The sequence below is a fragment of the Eretmochelys imbricata genome, chromosome 1 (genome assembly GCF_965152235.1).
Source record: "Eretmochelys imbricata isolate rEreImb1 chromosome 1, rEreImb1.hap1, whole genome shotgun sequence".
Taxonomy (NCBI): domain Eukaryota; kingdom Metazoa; phylum Chordata; order Testudines; family Cheloniidae; genus Eretmochelys; species Eretmochelys imbricata.
Genome location: NC_135572.1, coordinates 284960771 through 284979938, shown reverse-complemented (window position 1 = coordinate 284979938; position 19168 = coordinate 284960771). Strand labels below are relative to the sequence as shown.

General features: G+C 42.8%; 1 protein-coding gene across 1 annotated transcript in view; it reads left to right on the top strand.

The window, feature by feature from the left end:
• TMTC2 (transmembrane O-mannosyltransferase targeting cadherins 2) overlaps positions 1 to 19168 on the top strand; it is a 380329-nt gene that overhangs the window by 233863 nt on the left and 127298 nt on the right. The window contains exon 4 of the mRNA XM_077807709.1: positions 1817 to 1931. Within this exon, the coding sequence (XP_077663835.1) occupies positions 1817 to 1931 (115 nt within the window). The remainder of the gene's footprint in view (positions 1 to 1816; positions 1932 to 19168) is intronic.

Sequence of the window (19168 nt, the reverse complement as noted above, 5' to 3'; positions counted from 1 at the left end):
CACACTCAGAGGAACTGTTTAATGCCTGTGCAATATTGGGTTCCTGTTTCCCCTTAAGCAGAGTTAATGTTGGTTTCAGTATTAGCCAATTTTAAAGCCCTCATACAAAGAAGCTTTAACAGTGGAACATGCATACATTTGTTAGATGAATTATTGCCCTCTGTATAGGGACAGTTGTTGGGATGGTTTGGCAGAAGATCATTCTGTTTGACAGGATGTTGTTTGCCTCATAATCTAATGGTAAGTTAGTCTATTACTCTGCTATGGGAGAATTAGGGGAGGAAAATCTAGATACCATTTATGTAGGACCTACAACTTCTGCAATGCAGAGCCAAGCATCAGAGACAGTATATTAACAAGTCTTGTTCTCTGTGTTCTGCTGACATCTGTAATGTTGGTATATAGTAAAGCAATAAACCAGTCAGAGCCACAAATGGCTTATACTTCTATAATGTTTATCCAGTGTAAAAAGACATGTCCTGTAGGGAACAAAATTGTACTATCAGGCTTCTGAAATATATACATAGAGTAAAAACCAAAACTTAAGGGAGAATAGGGGGAATATTTTAGCACATACGTTTTGTTAGAGGCTGATGGTGCATTTGCAGCTTTAGCAGTTCTAGTTACTTAGGAGATAAATAAGATTTGTTGTGTTCATGCTCTTTAAACGAAATTCTAAGCTAAAACGAAATAACACATGAAGGCGAGAGTCTCCCTTCTCATAGAAATACCCATTTTTGTTTTGGCACCTGTATAAAAAGCTATATATGTGCAATTGGGGAGACAGCAATTGTGGTTTTGTTTTCATGGATGCTTTCAGATTTTCTTCCTTCAGTGGTTCACAGCAGTGATGTTATGCACACTGCTGCTAAGTTTAATCTGCTGAGAGGAAAATGCTGTGTTTGCCGCTGTTTTCATCTTTGGCTGGGTACTTTTGCAGCAGACCTCAACAGCTTGACATCAATGTACTTTATTTAAAAAAAAGTATCTGCAATAATTACTAGTGTCTTTATTTATGCTACATGAAAACTGTATTGCAATATTGGCTATGGAAGATGCCTACAGTACCAGAATTAGCTGTACTGCTTAGGTTTCAGAGGTGCTAAGTAAAATATTGTTGGGGGGGAAGGGGGCACACTTCCAGATGACTGTCTGCAGAGCCTCAAATACAATTTACTTCAAAATATTTTATGATGGGATATAAAAGCCCATTGTATAGTGTAAAATTTTGTGAGGTAAAGAACCACATGTTCCTCTCAACTAGAAAATACTTTTTACCAATTTGCGTAGTGTGTTTGAATCATATTGCATGCCTCTGATCTTGTTAGTTGCCTAATCTTCACTTCAATTGCTGTGTCATTTATCAGCTTTCATATTCTAGGGAGTTGTATGTTTGTTTGGGGAGATTTTTTGTGGCTTTAGAGTAGATCGGTATACAACAAGCTTCAACCATGAAGGCCCCCTGGCCATACACATAAACTGGGAGGGTTATTATTTAAGATGATTTCATATAAAATGTCCCTTGCCCTTTAGTAGAGCAAGCCCTTTTAGTAAAGATTTGTGATACAATTTATTTTTAAACATAGTCTTTCTTCAAATGTAACAATTATACCGAATTTATGAAGATCGTTGCTATTGAACTTAAGTCTCCCAGTAAGATGAAATGATAGAGTAACAGAAAAAAAATTCTTACACGCACACACACAAAGATTCTCTGTGGGTTTTCTCTTGCTATGGAACTTTCTGATGTTCAAATACTATGGTACGTATAATTCGATTGTAACTGTTTCTGAATACTGCTTTCTCCTCTTGGCAGCATGGGGTAACCTTGGAAATGTTCTCAAGAGCCAGAGCAAGATTTCTGAAGCTGAAAGCGCCTATAGAAATGCCTTGTACTACCGCAGCAACATGGCTGATATGCTTTATAATTTGTAAGTATGCATGGCTTTTCCTGGGTTGGTTCATCCATGAAACCTGCTGTGAGTGGTGCTATTGATTTAGTTGTTGGAAATGGAGATGATGTTAGCTGTTGCTTTTTTGTAATCCTTTTAATTAATCACGTTCCTTAAACTATGGGTGGAGAGGGCCACTTCTTGTTTTCATCCGTATTATCAGATATTCATGTGTTGCTGCTCTGGTTTGAAGGGAGCAAGTATAGAAACTGTGGACCCATGTAGTCTAAACACGTGGATCTGGTCTGAAGATAAATATACAAATCTGTGTGCTCACTGGAAATCCACTGAGCAAAGTTCTGATATTCAAGTCAGTAATGCCAGCATCATATCCACATTTCTAATCTCCACTAAAATATAAACACATTGATCCACACTTGTGGGGTCTTTTGTTTGTTTGGGTTTTCTTTTCTTTTGTTTTTTTTAAATATTGCTATGAGGTCAAGATCTGGACATTGTCTAGTATAAACCAGCTATATCGGGTCAGACTCTGAGGAGTCTGCCATGGCAAAGTAGCTTCGTATTTTTTTTGTCCCTAAATGACTGATATGGATAGCAGCACATACATGCAGAAAGGTCCCTTACTCCAATTTGTATGTGTTGGTACGTGTGTGGGAGAATAAATAAAATGAAAAGCAAAATGACAGCAATATGGCAGAGAGGTTATTTCTGACTCATTAATCCTTTTAGATAATAAGCTTATTAGGTAGCATCTTGAGCAACTGAAATGTGATCATACTGTGTAATGTGACACTGAAAATATGGCTGTGTAGGGGTTCAATGTATCTCGTACTTGCAGCTCAAATTTGCTTAGTACCCAAGGATACTTTTTTCTTTAAAAATTGCCAACGCATCCTGCTATCTCAAAGTCAAGCTGAATATTGTCTTGTGAGTCATCACCTACAATATTGAAGGTCAGCTATTCAGTTTCACTGTGTGTGAGGTAGATCAGAATCCGGCTAATGCCATTGACTACATAGCATGAACAGGACTAAAAAAAAAACAGTAATAACTTGTTTAAATCAGAAAAGTAGGTAGGTGAGAACAAGAATACACAGACGCAAATCTGAATAAGGAGGTCCTTTTTGTACATAAGCTTTGTTCTGACTATAACTGTACTTTAAAAAATAACATTTACAAAGCTCAGTAATCTCATTCCCACAAAATTCTAGTCCATTGATTCACTAAAAGTAAACTTGACAATTGCCAGGATAAATACAATGGAAACTTAGCTCCACTTTTTCAAAATAGGTTAGTTAGGTCCTTGTATTGCTATAATTTATGTACCAAAATTAAGCATGATTTTCTTCTAACTGGCTGTAATATAATGTGGGTGGAGTAAACGTTGCACAAGAGTTCTCAAAGGGTCATTTTCAGATGCTTCTATCTTTGTCTAGTATATGCCTTTTTGGCTGAAGCTTAGCACATTTGTTCTCAGCAAAAACAAGATATTTTTTTTTGATACAGGGAAAGAGTTTGAGCAAACATAGTTCACCCATTTTTAAGGAGAAGCAAATGGAAGAAAAAAGACCAATTTCTTATCACTTTTTAAGAAATACCTCCTGCGTTTGAGCAGGAGAAATTTGGCAAGGATGATAGTCCCGAAGTTGCAGACGTACCTTTTGGTGGTTGGGTGAAAATTGGTTTTGCTTTGATTGAATTATGATTTTTACACCCATATTTGTGCATGTGTGCTCTCCTTCTGATTCAATTGACACTCTTCCAGCATAACACTGGTAGTGAACTACATGCATATGTGAGTTGAATAGAGATTTCCAGTAAGTAGATAGTTTCTTGGTATTCCATTGGGTTGACGTGTGTGTAAGAAAGTGAACTGAAATTTCAGTTTGAATATGTAGGACTGTGCAAGTAGAAGAAGCAAGTGCTCATCTGGAGCGCAGCCTTCTTTCGTACAGTGCCTATATGTGCATGTGCCAGGCCAATAAGTGAAGATTCCACTGCTGTTTAGCATATAGTTACACACGAGGGAATCCCATTTTGTCTTTATTTTTTTCAAAAAACAAAACAAATAACCTATAATGAAATAACTTTTCATTAAGATTGCAGAGGGAAGCATTAAAGTGGAATATAAAGCATGAATATTGCTGGACAATGTTAATTTTCTCCCCTTTTATGTGTGTGTTATGGTAATCTTTGGTTACATAGTCTCATAATCTAATTTGTTGGACATCCACTTCATTCATCCATGAATGAGGCGCGGGTTCACAAACTGAACAATGAGGTTAAGCATAAATACTGAACAGCAGCCTCATTCCCTGAGTACATTCTGGTCATGAAATTAGGCAGGAGCTTTATAGGGGAAATACTCTGTAGTCCCGTAATTGAAGGCTTTTGAGTACTTCCCTTTACAGTCATAGGGTATGTCGACACTACAGAATTAGGTCAAATTTATAGAAGTCGGTTTTTTAGAAATCGGTTTTATATATTCGAGTGTGTGTCCCCCCACAGAAAATGCTCTAAGTGCATTAACTCGGCGGAGTGCTTCCACAGTACCGAGGCAAGTGTCGACTTCCGGAGTGTTGCACTGTGGGTAGCTATCCCACAATTCCCGCAGTCTCCGCTGCCTATTGGAACTCTGGGTTGAGATCCCAATGCCTGATGGGGCTAAAACATTGTCATGGGTGGTTCTGGGTACATATCGTCAGGCCCCCGTTCCCTCCCTCCCTCCGTGAAAGCAAGGGCAGACAATCGTTTCGTGCCTTTTTTCCTGAGTTACCTGTGCAGACGCTATACCACGGCAAGCATGGAGCCCGCTCAGGTATCCGTCACCATATGTCTCCTGGGTGCTGGCAGACGCAGTACTGCATTGCTACACAGTAGCAGCAACCCATTGCCTTCTGGCAGCAGACGGTGCAATACGACTGGTAGCCGTCATCGTCATGTCCGAGGTGCTCCTGGCCACGTCGGTCAGGAGCGCCTGGGCAGACGTGGGCGCAGGGACTAAATTTGGAGTGACCTGACCAGGTCATTCTCTTTAGTCCTGCAGTCAGTCCTATTGAACCGTCTTATGGTGAGCAGGCAGACAATACGGATTGCTAGCAGTCGTACTGTACCATCTTCTGCTGGGCAGGCAAGAGATGAGGATGGATAGCAGTCGTATTGCACCATCTTCTGCCGGGCAGCCATGAGATGAGGATGGCATGCAGTCCTTCTGCACCGTCTGCTGCCAGCCAAAGATGTAAAAGATAGATGGAGTGGATCAAAACAAGAAATAGACCAGATTTGTTTTGTACTCATTTGCTTCCCCCCCTCCTCTGTCTAGGGGACTCATCCCTCTAGGTCACACTGCAGTCACTCACAGAGAAGGTGCAGCGAAGTAAATCTAGCCATGTATCAATCAGAGGCCAGACTAACCTCCTTGTTCCAATAAGAACAATAACTTAGGTGCACCATTTCTTATTGGAACCCTCCGTGAAGTCCTGCCTGAAATACTCCTTGATGTAAAGCCACCCCCTTTGTTGATTTTATTTCCCTGTAAGCCGTGTCGTCAGTGCCCCTCCCTGCGTCAGAGCAACTGCAGACAATCGTTCTGCGCCTTTTTTCTGTGCGGACGCCATACCAAGGCAAGCATGGAGGCCGCTCAGCTCACTTTGGCAATTAGGAGCACATTAAACACCACACGCATTATCCAGCAGTCTATGCAGCACCAGAACCTGGCAGAGCGATACCGGGCGAGGAGGCGACGTCAGCGCGTTCACGTGAGTGATCAGGACATGGACACAGATTTCTCTGAAAGCATGGGCCCTGCCAATGCATGCATCCTGGTGCTAATGGGGCAGGTTCATGCTGTGGAATGCCGATTCTGGGCTCCGGAAACAAGCACAGACTGATGGGACCGCATAGTGTTGCAGGTCTGGGACGATTCCCAGTGGCTGCGAAACTTTCGCATGCGTAAGGGCACTTCCATGGAACTTTGTGACTTGCTTTCCCCTGCCCTGAAGCGCATGAATACCAAGATGAGAGCAGCCCTCACAGTTGAGACGCGAGTGGCGATAGCCCTGTGGAAGCTTGCAACGCCAGACAGCTACGGGTCAGTTGGGAATCAATTTGGAGTGGGCAAATCTACTGTTGGGGCTGCTATGATGCAAGTAGCCCACACAATCAAAGATCTGCTGATATCAAGGGTAGTGACCCTGGGAAATGTGCAGGTCATAGTGGATGGCTTTGCTGCAATGGGATTCCCGAACTGTGATGGGGCCATAGACGGAACCCATATCCCTGTCTTGGCACCGCAGCACCAAGCCGGCGAGTACATAAACCGCAAGGGGTACTTTTCAATAGTGCTGCAAGCTCTGGTGGATCACAAGGGACGTTTCACCAAAATCAACGTGGGATGGCCGGGAAAGGTACATGACACTTGCATCTTCAGGAACTCTGGTCTGTTTCAAAAGCTGCAGGAAGGGACTTTATTCCCAGACCAGAAAATAACTGTTGGGGACATTGAAATTCCTATAGTTATCCTTGGGGACCCAGCCTACCCCTTAATGCCATGGCTCATGAAGCCATACACAGGCAGCCTGGATAGTAGTCAGGAGCTGTTCAGCTACAGGCTGAGCAAGTGCAGAATGGTGGTAGAATGTGCATTTGGACGTTTAAACTGCTGGCGCAGTTTACTGACTCGCTTAGACCTCAGCGAAACCAATATTCCCACTGTTATTACTGTTTGCTGTGTGCTCCACAGTATTTGTGAGAGTAAGGGGGAGACGTTTATGGCGGGGTGGGAGGTTGAGGCAAATCGCCTGGCTGCTGGTTACACACAGCCGGACACCAGGGCGGTTAGAAGAGCACAGGAGGGCGCGGTACGCATCAGAGAAGCTTTGAAAACCAGTTTCATGACTGGCCAGGCTACGGCGTGAAAGTTCTTTGTTTCTCCTTGATGAAACCCCCTGCCCCTTGGTTCACTCTACTTCCCTGCAAGCTAACCACCCTCCCCTCCTCCCTTCGATCACCGCTTGCAGAGGCAATAAAGTCATTGTTGCTTCACATTCATGCATTCTTTATTCATTCATCACACAAATAGGGGGACGACTACCAAGGTAGCCCAGGAGGAGTGGTGGAGGAGGGAAGGAAAATGCCACACAGCACTTTAAAAGTTTACAACTTTAAAATTTATTGAATGCCAGCCTTCTTTTTTTGGGGCAATCCTCTGTGGCAGAGTGGCTGGTTGGCCGGTGGCCCCCCCACCGCGTTCTTGGGCGTCTGGGTGAGGAGGCTATGGAACTTGGGGAGGAGGGCGGTTGGTTACACAGGGGCTGTAGTGGCAGTCTGTGCTCCAGCTGCCTTTGTTGCAGCTCAACCATACATTGGAGCATACTGGTTTGGTCCTCCAGCAGCCTCAGCATTGAATCCTGCCTCCTCTCATCATGCTGCCGCCACATTTGAGCTTCAGCCCGCCACTTACTCTCTGCAGCCCGCCACCTCTCCTCCCAGTCATTTTGTGCTTTCCTGCACTCTGACATTATTTGCCTCCACGCAGTTGTCTGTGCTCTGTCAGTGTGGGAGGACAGCATGAGCTCAGAGAACATTTAATCACGAGTGCGTTTTTTTTTTCTTTCTAATCTTCACTAGCCTCTGGGAAGGAGAAGATCCTGTGATAATTGAAACACATGCAGCTGGTGGAGAAAAAAAAAGGGACAGCGGTATTTAAAAAGACACATTTTATAAAACAGTGGCTACAGTCTTTCAGGGTAAACCTTGCTGTTAACATTACATACATAGCACATGTGCTTTCGTTACAAGGTCACATTTTGCCTCCCCCGACCGCATGGCTACCCCCTCAACCCTCCCCGTGGCTAACAGCGGGGAACATTTCTATTCAGCCGCAGGCAAACAGCTCAGCAGGAACGGGCTCCTCTGAATGTCCCCTGAAGAAAAGCACCCTATTTCAACCAGGAGACCATGAACGATATCTCACTCTCCTGAGGATAACACAGAGAGATGAAGAACGGATGTTGTTTGAACGCCAGCAAACATACACTGCAATGCTTTGTTGTACAATGATTCCCAAGTATGTGTTACTGGCCTGGAGTGGTAAAGTGTCCTACCATGAAGGATGCAATAAGGCTGTCCTCCCGAGAAACCTTTTGCAAAGGCTTTGGGAGTACATCCAGGAGAGCCGCGAATGCCAGGGCAAATTAATCCTTTCACATGCTTGCTTTTAAACCATGTATAGTATTTTAAAAGGTACACTCACCGGAGGTCCCTTCTCCGCCTGCCGGGTCCACCAGGCAGCCTTGGGTGGGTTCGGGGGGTACTGGCTCCAGGTCCAGGGTGAGAAACAGTTCTTGGCTGTCGGGAAAACCGGTTTCTCCGCTTGCTTGCTGTGAGCTATCTACAACCAACCTCATTATCATCATCATCATCTTCTTCGTCCCCAAAACCTGCTTCCGTGTTGCCTCCATCTCCATTGAAGGAGTCAATGGAGATGGCTGGGGTAGTGGTGGCTGAACCCCCTAAAATGGCATGCAGCTCATCATAGAAGCGGCATGTTTGGGGCTCTGACCCGGAGTGGCCGTTCGCCCCTCTGGTTTTCTGGTAGGCTTGCCTCAGCTCCTTAAGTTTCACATGGCACTGCTTCGGATCCCTGTTATGGCCTCTGTCCTTCATGCCCTGGGAGATTTTGACAAAGGTTTTGTCATTTTGAAAACTGGAACGGAGTTCTGATAGCACGGATTCCTCTCCCCATACAGTGATCAGATCCCGTACCTTCCGTTCGGTCAATGCTGGAGGTCTTTTGCGATTCTGGGACTCCATCATGGTCACCTCTGCTGATGAGTTCTGCATGGTCACCTGCAGCTTGCCACGCTGGCCAAACAGGAAATGAGATTCAAAAGTTGGCAGTTCTTTTCCTGTCTACCTGGCCAGTGCATCTGAGTTGAGAGCGCTGTCCAGAGCGGTCACAATGGAGCACTCTGGGATAGCTCCCGGAGGCCAATACCGTCGAATTGTGTCCACAATACCCCAAATTCAACCCGGCAATGCCGATTTAAGCGCTAATCCACTTGTCAGGGGTGGAGTACGGAAATCGATTTTAAGAGCCCTTTAAGTCGAAATAAAGGGCTTCATCGTGTGGACGGGTGCAGGTTTACATCGATTTAATGCTGCTAAATTTGACCTAAAGTCCTAGTGTAGACCAGGGCATAACGTTTTTTTAATGTAGCTTTTGATAGAGTTAAACTACAACCTGGCCATTTCAGATTTCCAGTGGATTATGAATGGAGGGAGTAGATTCAATAAATTAAGTAGAACACCTTGATGGTGTGTGTCTATTTAAAATTATTTCATTTAAAACATATTGCATAACCTGGCAATTATCCTTTTACAGGTTAAAACCCAAGAAATTTAGAAAACCGGCTTTCTAATAAAATACTATATTCTTGAGGCATAAAAGATAAAAACTTGCAGCTTCTGAAACTGTTATGTCAAAATATTGTCATAGGCTGTAGAACTTTTGCAATCCACTGAGCAGAATAGAAAGCAACCTCTAATTTCTAAAGCCTGTAATATTTCAGTATTTCTTACACAAATTTACAAAACAGTAAACTGAATTTCCAGGTAGCAGCAGAAACACCTTTTATTAGATGAATATTATAGCCTGTGTCTTGGTAAATACCACTGCATGAAGCATTGTACTTAAGAGAAATTTGTTCCTCACTAATTTAGAGCTTGTAGTAATTATATCATCCTCATTAAAAGCCTTGCCTAATTCTGAGCATGTCATTTGCTGTATGGAGTCTGCAATTGATTGAACAGCATAGTTATATAAACCTTGAATAATTTCTAAACTGTTAATCAACAGCTGACTACTTACTTTGAACATATAACAACACACTCTCTTTTATTACTACTTTTATGGAATTATATGGGAGTGAGCATGGAGAAAGGTGGGGAAATTAGTAGCCGCTACCAGTCACATAGGTTGCAGAGCCCCAATTATTTCACAAAAAGCAAAGGAGTACTTGTGGCACCTTAGAGACTAACCAATTTATTTGAGCATAAGCTTTCGTGAGCTACAGCTTGCTTCATCGGATGCATACTGTGGAAAGTTTAGAAGATCTTATTATATACACACAAAGCATGAAAAAATACCTCCTCCCACCCCACTTTCCTGCTGGTAATAGCTTATCTAAAGTGATCACTCTCCTTACAATGTATATGATAATCAAGGTGGGCCATTTCCAGCACAAATCCAGGGTTTAACAAGAATGTCTGTGGGGGAGGGGGGGTAGGAAAAAACAAGGGGAAATAGGCTACCTTGCATAATGACTAAGCCACTCCCAGTCTCTATTCAAGCCTAAGTTAATTGTATCCAATTTGCAAATGAATTCCAATTCAGCAGTTTCTCACTGGAGTCTGGATTTGAAGTTTTTTTGTTGTAAAATAGCGACTTTCATGTCTGTGATCGCGTGACCAGAGAGATTGAAGTGTTCTCCGACTGGTTTATGAATGTTAATTCTTGACATCTGATTTGTGTCCATTTACTCTTTTACGTAGAGACTGTCCAGTTTGACCAATATACATGGCAGAGGGGCATTGCTGGCACATGATGGCATATATCACATTGGTGGATGTGCAGGTGAACGAGCCTCTGATGGTGTGGCTGATGTTATTAGGCCCTGTGATGGTGTCCCCTGAATAGATATGTGGACACAGTTGGCAACGGGCTTTGTTGCCAGGATAGGTTCCTGGGTTAGTGGTTCTGTTGTGTGGTATGTGGTTGCTGGTCAGTATTTGCTTCAGGTTGGGGGGCTGTCTGTAGGCAAGGACTGGCCTGTCTCCCAAGATTTGTGAGAGTGTTGGGTCATCCTTCAGGATAGGTTGTAGATCCTTAATAATGCGTTGGAGGGGTTTTAGTTGGGGGCTGAAGGTGACGGCTAGTGGCGTTCTGTTATTTTCTTTGTTAGGCCTGTCCTGTAGTAGGTGACTTCTGGGAAGTCTTTTGGCTCTATCAATCTGTTTCTTCGCTTCCGCAGGTGGGTACTGTAGTTGTAAGAATGCTTGATAGAGATCTTGTAGGTGTCTGTCTCTGTCTGAGGGGTTGGAGCAAATGCAGCTGTATCGCAGAGCTTGGCTGTAGAGATGGATCGTGTGGTGTGGTCAGGGTGAAAGCTGGAGGCATGTAGGTAGGAATAGCGGTCAGTAGGTTTCCGGTATAGGGTGGTGTTTATGTGACAATCATTTATTAGCACTGTAGTGTCCAGGAAGTGGATCTCTTGTGTGGACTGGACCAGGCTGAGGTTGATGGTGGGATGGAAATTGTTGAAATCATGGTGGAATTCCTCAAGGGCTTCTTTTCCATGGGTCCAGATGATGGTGATGTCATCAATATAGCGCAAGTAGAATAGGGGCGTTAGGGGACGAGAGCTGAGGAAACGTTGTTCTAAATCAGCCATAAAAATGTTGGCATACTGTGGGGCCATGCGGGTACCCATAGCAGTGCCACTGATCTGAAGGTATACATTGTCCCCAAATGTAAAATAGTTATGGGTAAGGACAAAGTCACAAAGTTCAGCCACCAGGTTAGCCGTGACATTATCGGGGATAGTGTTCTTCACAGCTTGAAGTCCATCTTTGTGTGGAATGTTGGTGTAGAGGGCTTCTACATCCATAGTGGCCAGGATGGTGTTATCAGGAAGATCACTGATGGATTGTAGTTTCCTCAGGAAGTCAGTGGTGTCTCGAAGGTAGCTGGGAGTGCTGGTAGCGTAGGGCCTGAGGAGGGAGTCTACATAGCCAGACAATCCTGCTGTCAGGGTGCCAATGCCTGAGATGATGGGGTGCCCAGGATTTCCAGGTTTATGGATCATGGGTAGTAGATTGACTATCCCAGGTCGGGGTTCCAGGGGTGTGTCTGTGCGGATTTGATCTTGTGCTTTTTCAGGAAGTTTCTTGAGCAAATGCTGTAGTTGCGTCTGGTAACTCTCAGTGGACTTGCGCTATATTGATGACATCTTCATCATCTGGACCCATGGAAAAGAAGCCCTTGAGGAACTCCACCATGATTTCAACAATTTCCATCCCACCATCAACCTCAGCCTGGTCCAGTCCACACAAGAGATCCACTTCCTGGACACTACAGTGCTAATAAATGATTGTCACATAAACACCACCCTATACCGGAAACCTACTGACCGCTATTCCTACCTACATGCCTCCAGCTTTCACCCTGACCACACCACACGATCCATCGTCTACAGCCAAGCTCTGCGATACAACTGCATTTGCTCCAACCCCTCAGACAGAGACAGACACCTACAAGATCTCTATCAAGCATTCTTACCACTACAATACCCACCTGCGGAAGCGAAGAAACAGATTGATAGAGCCAAAAGACTTCCCAGAAGTCACCTACTACAGGACAGGCCTAACAAAGAAAATAACAGAACGCCACTAGCCGTCACCTTCAGCCCCCAACTAAAACCCCTCCAACGCATTATTAAGGATCTACAACCTATCCTGAAGGATGACCCAACACTCTCACAAATCCTGGGAGACAGGCCAGTCCTTGCCTACAGATAGCCCCCCAACCTGAAGCAAATACTGACCAGCAACCACATACCACACAACAGAACCACTAACCCAGGAACCTATCCTGGCAACAAAGCCCGTTGCCAACTGTGTCCACATATCTATTCAGGGGACACCATCACAGGGCCTAATAACATCAGCCACACTATCAGAGGCTCGTTCACCTGCACATCCACCAATGTGATATATGCCATCATGTGCCAGCAATGCCCCTCTGCCATGTATATTGGTCAAACTGGACAGTCTCTACGTAAAAGAGTAAATGGACACAAATCAGATGTCAAGAATTATAACATTCATAAACCAGTCGGAGAACACTTCAATCTCTCTGGTCACGCGATTACAGACATGAAAGTCGCTATTTTACAACAAAAAAACTTCAAATCCAGACTCCAGTGAGAAACTGCTGAATTGGAATTCATTTGCAAATTGGATACAATTAACTTAGGCTTGAATAGAGACTGGGAGTGGCTTAGTCATTATGCAAGGTAGCCTATTTCCCCTTGTTTTTCCTACCCCTCCCCCCCCGACATTCTTGTTAAACCCTGGATTTGTGCTGGAAATGGCCCACCTTGATTATCATACACATTGTAAGGAGAGTGATCACTTTAGATAAGCTATTACCAGCAGGAGAGTGGGGTGGGAGGAGGTATTTTTTCATGCTTTGTGTGTATATAATAAGATCTTCTAAACTTTCCACAGTATGCATCCAATGAAGCGAGCTGTAGCTCATGAAAGCTTATGCTCAAATAAACTGGTTAGTCTCTAAGGTGCCACAAGTACTCCTTTTCTTTTTGCGAATACAGACTAACATGGCTGTTACTCTGAAACCAATTATTTCAATAAGTGAACTGAGCTTGCCAAATTTCAGTTTACAGGTTGGATATCTTTACTGTCCCCACTATATGATTCTTCATATTACTAAGACTACATTAGGTTGTGAGCACTCAACTTTTACAGCTGTAACCCCCGTTTCTTCCCTGGGTTACGCGGGAGCAGGCAACACTCACCTGTGTACCTGGGCATCTGATGTTGTTGACATTAAAAAGAAATCCTGAGTACCCCAGTGGTCATGTTGGATAAGCCGGAATCCTCTATCCACCCCTCTGTTGCAGTCCCTTTACTCCTAAAGGAAGTTAAAATGGGCGGTGCCTCCACCTGGCTGGCCCCGTACGCACTCAGTGGTGTGCCTTGGGAACCTCCAGGAATAAACCCCTTCAAATAGTAATAATAATAATAATAATAATAACAACCTGCGGCATGGGTATAACTCAAATACCAAATATAAAGAGTATACATCCAATATACTTAAATTAGAGATTACACTCCTTTACTTAACAATTTAGGAAACAGGGTATAACAGACTAAGATTAAATGTCAATACTAATTTAAATCCACAGGGGCAGTTGAATAAAATCAATTAACAAATATAGGATACAGTAATAAAATTTCTGTAACTGGCATTTACACTGCCACCATTCACCCCACCTCGCAGTGAACACTCCTGTGGATTACTTGCATGGGCACGCTTGAAGATCTGCAGTTGGAGACAGCACTCTGTTGGGTCCTGTGTATCAGCCCAGCCAAGGCAACAAGCTGCACAACCCCTCTGAAATTGGAGCTGGCTCCACCAAATGTCAGCAGCTCTGGGTCCTGGTTCGATGGGAAGATCACTCTGCCTCTCCTCAGACTCAGTCTCTCTGCTGTGCCCCTTCCCTTGCAAGTACTTTCCCAAACAAGAGTCGGGGCTACTCACAGTTCTTTCACTGCAGGCCCACCTCAGTAGGCTCTAGGCACAGCAATAGTCTCTGCCCTGGCTCCAGTGAAACCAGCAACAGCCTCTGAGGCGCTCTGCTCGATCAAAGCCCCAGCAGGCTCTCAGCAGCAGTTTCTGGCTTCTTAGCAGCAGCTCCTTGTATGGACAGAGCTCCACAGCACCAGTCTCCCTCCTTTTCTCAAAAATGGAGTCCATCACCTGTTCTCCCTGTATGAGGAAGTCTCTCCCCCTTTCCCCAATGCATCGTGGGAGTTGTAGTTTCTTAGGCTAGATTGCAGCGCACTGGCTTTTCCCTTGGAACACTCCCCCAAAAGTTCAGCGGCCCCTCTAGTAAAGGGTGCCTACACAGCCATAGGAAGCAAATGTTGTTAGGGAGGGTTTTTATAAGAAAACTGTATGTGAAAAATTGACTATAGGGTCAAATCCGGACCTCACTGAAGTAAATGGGAGTGTTTCCAGAGACTTCAGTGGGACCAGGATTTCATCCATAGGTATTTTGGCATGAGTAGAGAATATATTACAATATAATACTTAATGAGGAGTGTTAACTTTCCAAAACACAAACCAAATACTCATCCTGAGAGAACCTCATATTTAACTTTTTCAATAAATCTTAGAGATAAATTATCTACTGACTTATGTGTTGTATGCAGCCACATTGATTTCGGATGGATTGCTTGGGGTGTAAATCAGCACAGAATTTAGCCCTTTTTTATAAACCAAGAATTTGTGATGAATTTTAACATTGGAATTACCAAGATAGTACTGCAGGAAAAAATACTATTGTTTCTTCTCCCAAACGGAATAATATTTGGTAGAGCTAAGAGAAGAAACTACTTCTTCCTGGCTTTCCAGTCTTAGTTTTATTCATACAGTTTAAACCTCATGTTTTTTTCTGTTTGAATTTGCTACTCATTACTTCCCAAAGCAGAATTGCATTACAGTCTACAAGACAGTTTTGTCTATGTAATTTCATTTGTGTCAGAGTTGAGTCATGGTTAGGGTGCTCTGTAGGCATTTGTACTAGTAATTAGATATCAGCTTGAATATTTCAGCAGGTTTTCAATATATTCAGAAAGTCTGACTTCTAAAACCTCTGTAAAGTAGAAGTAGGCAATGAGTATTTAAATGCTGAGCCTTTTCAGTGAAGCTTATACCAATGAAACAGAAACATTACGTAAAGTACCATCAGTGAAATCCTGGCCCCATTAGAGTCAATGATAAAACTCCCATTGACTTCAGTGGAGACATGTCTTAAAAGATATAGGAGAACAATTTATTATACAAACAATAGTCTGTTTTGTGTATTTTCTAGGTATCATTCTAAAAACTGAATTCCATAGGTTCTTAATTTCTGCTAATATTTGCTATTGCTATTCCTCTCTACCCCAACATCTTTTGGTTTTCAAGTTTCTAAATTTTCTGTTGGGAAATAAGAGTACTCTACCCAAGTAGTAATGAAATTTTAGTTTCTTCTAAATTCTTATTACAGAAGCATTTTACATACCATCTATAACTCTTTACTTCTACATGTATAGTCTCTGCTCAAATTTGTGTGTGCCAAAATCTTCCTGTCTTCGTGTTTGATTTCAAAAAAGAAAACTTTAAAAAAAATGACAAGACTTAGTAAGGGAAGTGGACTGGACTGAAGGACTCAAGGATCTGAATATGGAGGAAGCTTGGAAAGATATCTCAAAATATCTGAATCCTGCATCCCAAGCAAGCGGGGGGTGGCAGAAATCATAGCACACCAAAGTAGATGAACAAACATATCAAACAGGTTTTTGAGAGAAAGTAGAAACCCTATAAGGAATGGAAGAAGGGATGTATCAGCAAGGAAAGCTACCTCCTGAAGGTCAGAAAGTGTAGGGGAAAAGTGAGAACTGCCAAGCAGAGTTGGACCTTGCAAAGGAAATTAAAACCAATAGTAAAAGGTTCTTCAGCAGTATAAATAAATAGACAAGTAAAGAAGAAGTGGGGCACGTAAACTCTGAGGATGGAGTAATGATTGACGGTAATCTAGGCATGTCCCAACAACCAAACAAACACTTTGCCTTAGTTTTTAATAAGGGTAATCAGAAGTGGCAGGATGTCTAATAGGAACAAGGATCTGGAAATAGAACTGATCACATCCAAGGAAAGGAGGCCAAACTCAAACAGTTCAATGGGCCCAAATTGGGGGGCCTGGGTAGTCTCCATCCAAGAATATTAAAGGAACTAGCACATGATATTGCAAGCCCAATAGCAAGGATTTTTATTGAATCTAAAAACGTGGGGGTTGTATCCTGTCACTGGAGTATTGCAACTATGGTACCAGTATTTAAAAAAGGGTGAAAAAAATCAGGAAACGGAAAGACTGTTAGTTTGACCTCAGTTGTAAGCAGGTCTTAGAACAAATTTTGAAAGAGAGAGTGGTTAAGGACAAAGAGGTAAATGGTAATTGGAATAAAATACAATGTGGTTTTCCGAAAGATAGATCATGCCAGACCAAATTGATCTCTTTCTTGAAGAAGATAACTGATTTTCTAGACAAAGGAAATGCAGTAGAGCTAATCTATCTGGATTCCAGAAAAGCATTTGGTACAGCTCTACATGAAAAATTATCAGTTAAATTAGAGAAAATGGGGATTAATACGAGAATCCAAAAGATGAGTAAGGAACTGGTTAAAGGGGAGACTGCAGTTGGCCATACTAAAAGGTGAACTGTCAGACTGGAGGGAGGTTACTAGTAGAGTTCCTCAGGGATCAGTCCTGGAACCAACCTAATTTAATGTTTTCATTAGTGACCTTGGCACAAAAAGTGAGTGTGCGCTAATAAAATCTGTGGATGACACAAAGTTGGGAGGTATTGCCAATATGGAGGAGGACTAGAATATCATACAAGAAGATATGGATGACCTTGAAAACTGGAGTAACAGAAAAGGGTTAAAATTTATTAGTGAATTTAGGGACTAACAAGAATTTTTGCTATAATCTGGGGACGTATCAGTTGGAGACGACAGAGGAGGAGAAAGACCTGGGCGTATTGTCAATCACAAGATAGCTATGAGCCGCCACTGTGATACAGCCGTGAAAAAGGCTAATGCAATTCTAGGATGCATTAGGCAAGGTATTTCCAGTAGAGATAGCGAAGTATTACCATTCTACAAGGCATTGGTGAGACTCCAGAATACTGTGTGCAATTCTGGTCTCCCACATTTAAGAAAGACAAATTCAAACTGGAAGAGGTGCAGAGAAGGGCTACTAGGATGGTCAGAGGAATGGAGAACCTACCTTATGAGAAAAGATGTAAGGGCATATTTAGTCTATCAAAATGAAGGGTATGGGGAGATTCAGTTGCTCTCTACAAATACATCAGAGGGACAGAGAGGATTTAAGGACCAATGTTGGCACAAGAACAAATGGCTATAAACTGACCATCAACAAGTTTAGGCTTGAAATTAGATGAAGGTTTCTAACCATTAGAGGATTGAATTTCTGGAACAGCCTTCCAAGGGAATAGTAGGGGCAAAAAAACCTAACTGGTTTTAAGATTGAGCTTGATAAGTTTATGAAGGTAATAGTATGAATTGGCCTACAATGGCATATGGCCAATCTGCCACTGCTATTAGCAAATATCTCCAATGACCAAGATGGGACACTAGAGAGGAAGGGTTTCTACAGGGAATTCTTTCCTAGGTGTCTGGCTAGTGGATCTTGCTGACATGCTCAGAGTCTAACAGATCACATATTTGGGATCAGGAAGAAATTTCCCCCCAGGTCAGATTGGCAGACACCCTGGAATTTTTTTGCCTGTCTCTGCAGCATGGTGCACAGGTCACTTGCTGGTTTAATTTGAAGTCTTTAAATCATGATATGAGGATGTCAGTAACTCAGTCAAATGCTATGGGCCTACTACAGGAGTGGGTGGGTGAGGTTCTGTGTCCTGCAGTGTGTAGGTTGTCAGACTAGATGATCACAATGGTCCCTTCTGGCCCATCTAAAGTGTATGAGTCTGTGTGTTAGTTTAGTGAAATATTCTAGGATTATCCACTCGCTGTATTTTTTGAAAAAGACGGTCTTAAAATACTGCTGTGGGAGCCCTCTATGCTGCACTTCAACAGCTGAAAAGCACTGAAAGCCACCTAACCTACTAATCAATGCTGAACTGTGTTTGAACCTGTATTGTATAGAGTTGGCACACTCACAGCATATCCTCATGGAAACTAGATTCAGGGCTGTTTTTTCCTCTTGATAACACAAGTTCTCATGATTCAGGATGTGGGATAATAAGTTTAAATGTAGAAAAGGCTGTCACACTGACAAATTCCTCTTTTAAAAAAAAATCAGATTTTTTTCAACACTGAGTGCAAACCTGTTAATAACCTATTTGGAATGGAACAGTGCTTTGCCTGCCAGCTCTTCATGTGTAGAAAACCACAATTTAAATGTGTCTCTTAAAGTAATCACAGAAGTTGTCTATATAAAGTCTCATTGCATTAAGACATTAGCTCTCACTTATATGGAAGAGCAACACTGTATTGCTGCAATATATAATACTGTTCCAGTGGCCTTTCATGAGACCTATATGTTTTTCTCTGCTGTATGGGACAGTAATTTTCACAAGTAACCCTGAGAATCAGAACATATTTAATGACCTAACCATTCAGCTACAAGTTTCAGTCTTTGAAATGAAAGCTACTGTTTAACAGTACCTGCCCTGGAACTTTAGCCACAGTCTATTTAAACTTAATTTACCAAATTCCTCCCTCTGTGTGTGTCCTATCCAGCGCACAAGTTATGTGGCCTGCTGGGGCACATAAACTGCTAACATATCAGCTCTCTTTATTCAGGGGAAGGTCAGCCCAAAAGCACCAAAAATCAATACGACCATCCACAGCACCAGGAGGAG